The sequence below is a fragment of the Entelurus aequoreus genome, linkage group LG05 (assembly GCF_033978785.1).
Source record: "Entelurus aequoreus isolate RoL-2023_Sb linkage group LG05, RoL_Eaeq_v1.1, whole genome shotgun sequence".
NCBI classification, from domain to species: domain Eukaryota; kingdom Metazoa; phylum Chordata; class Actinopteri; order Syngnathiformes; family Syngnathidae; genus Entelurus; species Entelurus aequoreus.
The window spans coordinates 85,277,884-85,288,756 of NC_084735.1; the positions used below are offsets into that span (position 1 = coordinate 85,277,884).

At 40.2% G+C, this 10,873-nt stretch overlaps 1 protein-coding gene across 1 annotated transcript; it reads left to right on the forward strand.

The window, feature by feature from the left end:
- Positions 1 to 3,628: 3,628 nt before the first annotated feature.
- Positions 3,629 to 10,873, forward strand: trarg1b (trafficking regulator of GLUT4 (SLC2A4) 1b). The gene is made up of 3 exons (XM_062046576.1): positions 3,629 to 4,185; positions 4,270 to 4,396; positions 10,681 to 10,873. The coding sequence occupies exons 1-3, from the start codon at positions 3,799 to 3,801 to the stop codon at positions 10,692 to 10,694; spliced, it is 528 nt and encodes a 175-aa protein (XP_061902560.1). The 5' UTR covers positions 3,629 to 3,798; the 3' UTR covers positions 10,695 to 10,873.

Genomic DNA, 10,873 nt, shown 5'->3' on the forward strand with positions numbered 1-10,873 from the left:
TATTAAAAACAAATGTTGTATTTTTTAAGAGCCATGACAATAAAGCTCTATTCTATTCTGTTTTATTTTGGTAAAATATGAAATCAACATTTTTATTAATTAAAAAAAAAAAGCTGTTATATATTGACTTGCCTCACCCCCAAATACATTAATCTCAGGACAGACTGATGTTTTGGCACCACAGCGCCCTCCAGAGGGGAAAACATCCATTAGACAAATTAGTCCAAGGAAGTCATTTTTGGAACAGACTACCCATAAATATTAGAACGTTTTGCACTTTTAAAAAGCTTCTTAAACTGTTTCTTTAAAGTTCGTCACTCTGACTAACTGTATTGTTTTTATTTTTGTGTCGATGTCTTTCTCTGTTCCTGTTTTTATGGCTGCAGATAATTAATAATTAAGAAGTTTATTAAGTACAGTAATGTAGTGGCTAAATCTTCTGTCTGGGTCACGTTGCAGCCACTCACGTCACGTTTAAAGGGGGAGGAGCTTCAAAGTTTGGTAAATAAAGGGTAAGTTCCCAAGTCGGGCTGCACGTTTCTGCAAAAATTATGAATCATAATTTTCTTGCTGTGAACGTAAGAAGCGTGTGTGTGCATGCTGAAGCTGTCAAGGAATTTCATTGTTTTAAAAAAATATATTATTATCATCCATCCATCCATCCATCTTCTTTCGCTTATCGGAGGTCGGGTCGCGGGGGCAGCAGCTTAAGCAGGGAAGCCCAGACTTCCCTCTCCCAGGCACTTCGTCCAGCTCCTCCCGGGGGATCCCGAGGCGTTACCAGGCCAGCCGGGAGACATAGTCTTCCCAACGTGTCCTGGGTCTTCCCCGTGGCCTCCTACCGGTCGGACGTGCCCTAAACACCTCCCTAGGGAGGCGTTCGGGTGGCATCCTGACCAGATGCCCGAACCACCTCATCTGGCTCCTCTCGATGTGGAGGAGCAGCGGCTTTACCGGATGGTAGAGCTTCTCACCCTATCTCTAAGGGAGAGCCCCACCACCCGGCGGAGGAAACTCATTTCGGCCGCTTGTACCCGTGATCTTGTCCTTTCGGTCATAACCCAAAGCTCATGACCATAGGTGAGGATGGGAACGTAGATCGACCGGTAAATTGAGAGCTTTGCCTTCTGGCTCAGCTCCTTCTTCACCACAACGGATCGATACAGCGTCCTCATTACTGAAGACGCCGCACCGATCCGCCTGTCGATCTCACGATCCACTCTTCCCTCACTCGTGAACAAGACTCCGAGGTACTTGAACTCCTCCACTTGGGGCAGGGTCTCTTCCGCAACCCGGAGATGGCACTCCACCCTTTTCCGGGAGAGAACCATGGACTCGGACTTGGAGGTGCTGATTCTCATCCCGGTCGCTTCACACTCAGCTGCGAACCGATCCAGCGAGAGCTGAAGATCCTGGCCAGATGAAGCCATCAGGACCACGTCATCTGTAAAAAGCAGAGACCTAATCCTGCAGCCACCAAACCAGATCCCCTCAACGCCTTGACTGCGCCTAGAAATTCTGTCCATAAAAGTTATGAACAGAATCTGTGACAAAGGGCAGCCTTGGCGGAGTCCAACCCTCACTGGAAACGTGTCCGACTTCCTGCCGGCAATGCGGACCAAACTCTGGCACTGATCGTACAGGGAACGGACCGCCTCAATCAGACAGTCCGATACCCCATACTCTCTGAGCACTCCCCACAGGACTTCCCGAGGGACACGGTCGAATGCCTTCTCCAAGTCCACAAAACACATGTAGACTGGTTGGGCAAACTCCCATGCACCCTCAAGGACCCTGCCGAGAGTATTAATATTATTATCATTATTATTATTATTAAAGTCCACATTGTCTTCTTCAGTTTTAAAGGAATAGTTGTCCCTTACACCGGTTGTAGTTCAGTGTAGTGGTCCCCAACCACCGGCACCGGTTCGTGACGCATTTGCTACCAGGCCGCACAGAGACATTAAATAATTTATAAACGACCGCATTTTCTCCCACTTAACTTTCGTCAGTCCCACCAATTAGCTTGTTTATAGATGTGTTATAAAACTCCTGATTGGAAGTCGCCATTTACTATATTTCTTACATCTTTCTTCCATGGGACAATGCAAATTCATAAACATATAAAATGTAAAGGTGCCAAATTGTAGTAAAAAGCTAGGTTCCATCTGCAGTCCGCGGCAGGTTGATGACCTAAGATCAGGGCAGATCAGGAACAAAGTGACCACAGTAGTTAAAGATGGAGAAGTGCTAAATTGTTGCATATAACAATTGTGCTGAAGGAAGAAAATACACACTTCCTTTGGCCTAGTAAGTTAAAGTGCTGGTATTATTGCACACACTCTTATTACACAAGTAGTTAGCAATAACAGATGTATTTACGCATGGAAAATTGTAGCAAAAAAAGCTAACATTAGTGAAACTACACTACCGTTCAAAAGTTTGGGGTCACCCAAACAATTTTGTGGAATAGCCTTCATTTCTAAGAACAAGAATAGACTGTCGAGTTTCAGATGAAAGTTCTCTTTTTCTGGCCATTTTGAGCGTTTAATTGACCCCACAAATGTGATGCTCCAGAAACTCAATCTGCTCAAAGGAAGGCCAGTTTTGTAGCTTCTGTAACGAGCTAAACTGTTTTCAGATGTGTGAACATGATTGCACAAGGGTTTTCTAATCATCAATTAGCCTTCTGAGCCAATGAGCAAACACATTGTACCATTAGAACACTGGAGTGATAGTTGCTGGAAATGGGCCTCTATACACCTATGTAGATATTGCAGCAAAAACCAGACATTTGCAGCTAGAATGGTCATTTACCACATTAGCAATGTATAGAGTGTATTTCTTTCAAGTTAAGACTAGTTTAAAGTTATCTTCATTGAAAAGTACAGTGCTTTTCCTTCAAAAATAAGGACATTTCAATGTGACCCCAAACTTTTGAACGGTAGTGTATGTTTTTTCCCTTCTTTATTGTGCATTTTCGGCCGGTGCGACTTATACTCCGAAAAATACGATATTCATTTTTCGTGCACTTATTTGCTATACATGTATTTATCCGCCACACGTGGAAAGCCGGTCCCTGAAAATAACGCCTACATTAAACTGGTCCTCGGTGCACAAAAAGGTTGGGGACCCCTGGTTTAGTGGACACGTTTGAGCACTGGAGCAAAGGTCATGGTGCAACGACTCACAATGGCCACTTGATGGCGCCACACTTCCTACAAAGTGAGTTAGTTTTCTCCCCTGCGCACAGGTGAGCATGCAGTTTGGCCAGGTAAGGGAGTAGTTCCTGCCACTGGCATCGATGCAATTATCGAACAATCGCTGATATTGGTGGAAAACATGACGTCACGGTCGAAAAGTTGACGCGCTTGTCCTGAAAGTAAACAATAAAGTGGAGCTGACTAATGAGAAACAATAAATGTCTTCCTTGGCGGAGGTAATCATCCAGGCCATTAGGAAGAGGTTCTGGTTCGACTGAGCTCTGCACTTTCGGACTCGGGCGGGCACGCCTGAGTCAGCAGAGCGCGTGCGCGCGTGCAGCCGCGCGGCGTAAATGGAAAGCTTTTACGCACCGCGCTGCCCGCGTGCACGCCGCCGCCGCCGCGCGCACGGGGATGGGCTGATTGCTCACTCCGCGTTCGAACGTCTGGACTGGAGGACGCCTGGACCTGGATGACACCCCCGCTGATGGACAACTTCTGAGGGAGCCTCCTCAGAACCCAACAACCTCGATCGCGTCCACCCCAAAACACAACTTTTTGTTGTAGTTGTTGTTGTTGTTTTTTTTAAGCCACCATGGCCATCAACACCGACGCTTCCTTCGACAGCGGCGCTCTGGTCCAGAGGGACGCGTCCAACCCGAGCGACTTCCAGGACACGGAGAAGCTGCTGAGCGCCGGTGCGGCCGAGCCGGGCGGCCAAAGCAACGTCAAGACGTCCGACTCGCTCGACCTGCGCGGCAGCGTCCGCTCCCTGGACGCGGAGCAGAACGGCCACCGGTCCCCGCTCAAGTCCGGCTCGGTGGGCCATCTGGCGGCCGCGCCCAGGTCCCTGTCCCGCCTCAGCCTGGCCTCGCCCCTGCCGCCCGGCTCGGTGCCGCCCAGCTACCTGTGGCTGGCCGTGCTGTCGTGCCTCTGCCCCGGCGTGCCGCTCAACGTGTACGCGCTGTGGTACGCCAGCGTGGTGAGTTCGCACCTTTCTACCCGTTCCGCGCCGGGCACTCACGCCTGCTCTCGCCCTATTTTTTTTTGTTTTTTTTGCCGCCAGTCGAGATCGATGCTTAAGGACGGCGACCTGCAGGCGGCCCGGAAGTACGGACGCGTGTCGCTGCTGCTCAGCTGCTTGGCCATGCTGCTGGGCGTGGCCGTCATCGCCTTCATCGTCTTCACCATAGGTAGGTACTCGCGTGGGGGGGCGGCTGACCTAACTTGTGTGTGCGTGTGTGTGTGTGTTCTTGTATTTTCCACCCTTCTTGAGACATCAACAAGGAAAAGTACCTTCCATATGAGGACCGGTGAACAAGTTAGGACCGAAATCATGGTCCCAATTCGGAAAACCATTTGCACCCCTGGTGGTGAAATCCATCAAAATGAGGGTGGTCCCAAAAAGGAGGGATTTTTCACATTGACTTTGTCGGTTTTAAAAGGGCTCCCCCTCTGACCAACATATGAAATAACAAGTGTGTGTAAGAAATTGAAATGCGCCCCCTTTGACCAAAATTACAACAAAAACAAACAAAAAAAAGTATGAAGAGACATACTGTAATAACTTGAAGTAAATAATGAACATTAAAAACCAATTACCAAAAAAAAAAATAATTACAAAAAGCTTACCTTTTTTATATTTGCATTGTATGTATACGGACGGGTGAACAAGTTAGGACCGAAATCATGGTCCCAATTCAGAAAACCACTTGCACCCCTGGTGGTGAAATCCATCAAAATTAGGGGGGTCCCAAAAAGGAGGGATTTTTCACATTGACTTTGTCGGTTTTAAAAGGGCTCCCCCTCTGGTCAACATATGAAACAACAAGTGGTGTAAAAAATTGAAGTGCTTCCCCTCTGGCCAACATATGAAATAACAAGTGTGTGTACGAAATTGAAATGCGCCCCCTTTGACCAAAATTAATTTAAAAAAAAAAAATAATATGAAGAGACGGGTGAACAAGTTAGGACCGAAATCATGGTCCCAATTCGGAAAACCACTTGCACCCCTGGTGGTGAAATCCATCAAAATTAGGGTGGTCCCAAAAAGGAGGGATTTTTTTACATTGACTGTGTCGGTTTTAAAAGTGTTCCCCCTCTGGTCAACATATGCAATAACAAGTGGTGTAAAAATTTGAAGTGCTTCCCCTCTGGCCAACATATGAAATAACAAGTGTGTGTAAGAAATTGAAATGCGCCCCTTTTGACCAAAATTACAAAAAAATAACAAAAAAAAGTATAAAGAGACATACTGTAATAACTTGGAGTAAATAATGAACATTAAAAACCAATTACCAAAAATTTTTTTTTTTTACAAAAATCTTACCTTTTTTATATTTGCATAGTATGTATACGGATGGGTGAACAAGTTAGGACCGAAATCATGGTCCCAATTCGGAAAACCATTTGCACTTTGGTGGTGAAATCCATCAAAATTAGGGTGGTCCCAAAAAGGAGGGATTTTTCACATTGACTTTGTCGGTTTTAAAAGGGCTCCCCCTCTGGTCAACATATGAAATAACAAGTGGTGTAAAAAATTGAAGTGCTTCCCCTCTGGCCAACATATGAAATAACAAGTGTGTGTAAGAAATTGAAATGCGCCCCCTTTCACCAAAATTAATTAAAAAAAAAAATAATAATATGAAGAGACATACTGTAATAACTTGAAGTAAATAATGAAGATTAAAAACAAATTACCAACAAAAAAAAATTACAAAAAGCTTACCTTTTTTATATTTGCATAGTATGTATACGGACGGGTGAACAAGTTAGGACCGAAATCATGGTCCCAATTCGGAAAACCACTTGCACCCCTGGTGGTGAAATCCATCAAAATTAGGGGGGTCCCAAAAAGGAGGGATTTTTCACATTGACTTTGTCGGTTTTAAAAGGGCTCCCCCTCTGGTCAACATATGCAATAACAAGTGGTGTAAAAAATTGAAGTGCTTCCCCTCTGGCCAACATATGAAATAACAAGTGTGTGTAAGAAATTGAAATGCGCCCCCTTTGACCAAAATTACAAAAAAAAAAAAAAAAAAAAGTATGAAGAGACATACTGAAATAACTTGAAGTAAATAATGAACATTAAAAACCAATTACAAAAAAATAAAAATTTACAAAAAGCTTACCTTTTTCATATTTGCATAGTATGTATACGGACGGGTGAACAAGTTAGGACCGAAATCATGGTCCCAATTCGGAAAACCACTTGCACCCCTGGTGGTGAAATCCATCAAAATTAGGGTGGTCCCAAAAAGGAGGGATTTTTCACATTGACTTTGTCAGTTTTAAAAGGGCTCCCCCTCTGGTCAACATATGCAATAACAAGTGGTGTAAAAAATTGAAGTGCTTCCCCTCTGGCCAACATATGAAATAACAAGTGTGTGTAAGAAATTGAAATGCGCCCCCTTTGACCAAAATTAATTTAAAAAAATAAAATAATATGAAGAGACATACTGTAATAACTTGAAGTAAATAATGAACATTAAAAACCAATTACCAAAAAAAAAAAATTACAAAAAGCTTACCTTTTTTATATTTGCATTGTATGTATACGGACGGGTGAACAAGTTAGGACCAAAATCATGGTCCCAATTCGGAAAACCACTTGCACCCCTGGTGGTGAAATCCATCAAAATTAGGGTGGTCCCAAAAAGGAGGGATTTTTCACATTGACTTTGTCGGTTTTAAAAGGGCTCCCCCTCTGGTCAACATATGCAATAACAAGTGGTGTAAAAATTTGAAATGCTTCCCCTCTGGCCAACATATGAAATAACAAGTGTGTGTAAGAAATTGAAATGCGCCCCCTTTGACCAAAATTAATTTAAAAAAAAAATAATAATCTGAAGAGACATACTGTAATAACTTGAAGTAAATAATGAACATTAAAAACCAATTACCAAAAAAAAAAAATTACAAAAAGCTTACCTTTTTCATATTTGCATAGTATGTATACGGACGGGTGAACAAGTTAGGACCGAAATCATGGTCCCAATTCGGAAAACCACTTGCACCCCTGGTGGTGAAATCCATCAAAATTAGGGTGGTCCCAAAAAGGAGGGATTTTTCACATTGACTTTGTCGGTTTTAAAAGGGCTCCCCCTCTGGTCAACATATGAAACAACAAGTGGTGTAAAAAATTGAAGTGCTTCCCCTCTGGCCAACATATAAAATAACAAGTGTGTGTAAGAAATTGAAATGCGCCCCCTTTGAACAAAATTACAAAAAAAAAAAAAAAAAAAAAGTATGAAGAGACATACTGTAATAACTTGAAGTAAATAATGAACATTAAAAACCAATTACAAAATTTTTTTTTTTACAAAAAGCTTACCTTTTTTATATTTGCATTTTATGTATACGGACGGGTGAACAAGTTAAGACCAAAATCATGGTCCCAATTCGGAAAACCATTTGCACTTCGGTGGTGAAATCCATCAAAATTAGGGTGGTCCCAAAAAGGAGGGATTTTTCACATTGACCGTGTGTCGGTTTTAAAAGTGCTCCTCCTCTGGTCAACATATGAAATAACAAGTGGTGTAAAAAATTGAAGTGCTTCCCCTCTGGTCAACATATGAAATAACAAGTGTGTGTAAGAAATTGAAATGCGCCCCTTTTGACCAAAATTAATTTTAAAAAAAGTATGAAGAGACATACTGTAATAACTTGGAGTAAATAATGAACATTAAAAACCAATTACCAAAAAAAAAAAAAAGACAAAAAGCTTACCTTTTTTATATTTGCATTGTATGTATACGGACGGGTGAACAAGTTAGGACCGAAATCATGGTCCCAATTCGCAAAACCATTTGCACCCCTGGTGGTGGAATCCATCAAAATTAAGGTGGTCCCAAAAAGGAGGGATTTTTCAAATTGACCGTGTGTCGGTTTTAAAAGTGCTCCTCCTCTGGTCAACATATGAAATAACAAGTGTGTGTAAGAAATTGAAATGCGCCCCCTTTGACCAAAATTACAAAAAAAAAAAAAAAAAAAAAGTTTGAAGAGACATACTGTAATAACTTGAAGTAAATAATGAACATTAAAAACCAATTACAAAAAAAATAGAAGTAAATACAATTTACAAAAAGCTTACCTTTTTTATATTTGCATAGTATGTGTATATATATATATAGTATAGTATTATTAATAGAGATGTCCGATAATATCGGCAGTCCGATAAATGCTTTAAAATGTAATATCAGAAATTATCGGTATCGGATTTTTTATTATCGGTATCGTTTTTATTAATTTTTTTTATTTTTATTAAATCAACATAAAAAACACAAGATACACTTACAATTAGTGCACCAACCCAAAAAACCTCCCTCCCCCATTTACACTCATTCACACAAAAGGGTTGTTTCTTTCTGTTATTAATATTCTGCTTCCTACATTATATATCAATATATATCAATACAGTCTGCAAGGGATACAGTCCGTAAGCACACATGATTGTGCGTGCTGCTGCTCCACTAATAGTACTAACCTTTAACAGTTGATTTTACTCGATTTTTTAATTACTAGTTTCTATGTAACTGTTTTTATATTGTTTTACTTTCTTTTTTATTCAAGAAAATGTTTTTAATTTATTTATGTTATTTTATTTTATGATTTTTTTTAAAAAGGACCTTATCTTCACCATACCTGGTTGTCCAAATTAGGCATAATAATGTGTTAGTTCCACGACTGTATATATCGGTATCGGTTGATATCGGTATCGGTAATTAAGAGTTGGACAATATCGGATATCAGCAAAAAAGCCATTATCGGACATCCCTAATTATTAATGTTGTAAATACAACATTTTTATTCTAATCCTTAAACAAAGTAACAGTGAAACTCAATGGAATAATCACTGAATGGAGAACTGGGGGTTGGATTAAATCAATTACCTTCTTACCACTCCCTTTCAGGCAAAACTGGACAATCATGCTTACATACTGTACATTACCTTTTGCACTATATTAATTTATATTATTATGTGTTGTCAACTTTGTACTTTTTTTTAGGGATGTCCGATAATGGCTTTTTGCCGATATCCGATATTCCGATATTGTCCAACTCTTTAATTACCGATACCGATATCAACCGATACCGATATCAACCGATATATGCAGTCATGGAATTAACACATTATTATGCCTAATTTGGACAACCATGTATGGTGAAGATAAGGTCCTTTTTAAAAATAAAAAAAAAATTAGATAACTAAATTAAAAACATTTTCTTGAATAAAAAAAGAAAGTAAAACAATATAAAAACAGTTACATAGAAACTAGTAATGAATGAAAATGAGTCAAATTAACTGTTAAAGGTTAGTACTATTAGTGGAGCAGCAGCACGCACAATCATGTGTGCTTACGGACTGTATCCCTTGCAGACTGTATTGATATATATTGATTAGGGATGCGTTAAAATGTAATATTGGAAATTATCGGTATCGTTTTTTTATTATCTGTATCGTTGTTGTTGTTTTTTTGTTTGTTTGTTTTTTTTTTAAAATTAAATCAACATAAAAAACACAAGATACAATTACAATTAGTGCACCAACCCAAAAAACCTCCCTCCCCCCATTTCTTTTTGTTATCAATATTCTGGTTCCTACATTATATATCAATATATATCAATACAGTCTGCAAGGGATACAGTCCGTAAGCACACATGAGTGTGCGTGCTGCTGGTCCACTAATAGTACTAACCTTTAACAGTTAATTTGACTCATTTTCATTCATTACTAGTTTCTATGTAACTGTTTTTATATTGTTTTACTTTCTTTTTTTATTCAAGAATATTTTTTTAAATTTAGTTATGTTATTTTATAATTTTTTTTAAAAAGTACCTTATCTTCACCATACATGGTTGTCCAAATTAGGCATAATAATGTGTTAATTCCACGACTGCATATATCGGTTGATATCGGTATCGGTTGATATCGGTATCGATAATTAAAGAGTTGGACAATATCGGAATATCGGATATCGGCAAAAAGCCCTTATTGGACATCCCTAATATTGATATATAATGTAGGAACCAGAATATTGATAACAGAAAGAAATGGGGGGAGGGACTTTTTTTTGGGTTGGTGCACTAATTGTAAGTGTATCTTGTGTTTTTTATGTTGATTTAATAAAAATTTAATTAAAAAAAACCCGATACAGGTAATAAAAAAACCGATACCGATAATTTCCGATATTACATTTTAACGTATTTATCGGACATCCCTACTTTTTTTTTTATGTCATTGCCTGAAATAAATAAATAAATAAATGGGGAAAAAAAAGAAAAATACAAATCTTTATATATCTAGAGAAGGGTGGTCCTAAAGAGGTAGGCATTTTTCAGAGGTCTCAAGAAGGTAACAATTACAAGAATGTGTCTGTGTGTGTGTGTGTGTGTGTGTGTGTGTGTGTGTGTGTGTGTGTGTGTGTGTGTGTGTGTGTGTGTGTGTGCGTGTGTGTGTGTGTGTGTGTGTGTGCAGAGCTCCAGCAGTGACGTCACAGCAGCCTGTGGACTACATTGCACAAGCCGAGGAGGAAGACACGGAAAAGCACAAAGTGGGGAAAAAAAACACGTCGGTGAGGTTCTGTCTGGACCCGAAACAGAGGGGTTAGGGGCTGCACTCACTCATGTCAATGATGCACACACACACACACACACACACACACACACAC

Coding starts and splice junctions, on each gene's coding strand:
- trarg1b (XM_062046576.1), top strand. CDS start 3,799: ATGGCCATCAACACCGACGCTTCCTTCGACAGCGGCGCTCTGGTCCAG. Junction 4,186..4,269: donor CGCTGTGGTACGCCAGCGTG/GTGAGTTCGCAC, acceptor TTTTGCCGCCAG/TCGAGATCGATGCTTAAGGA.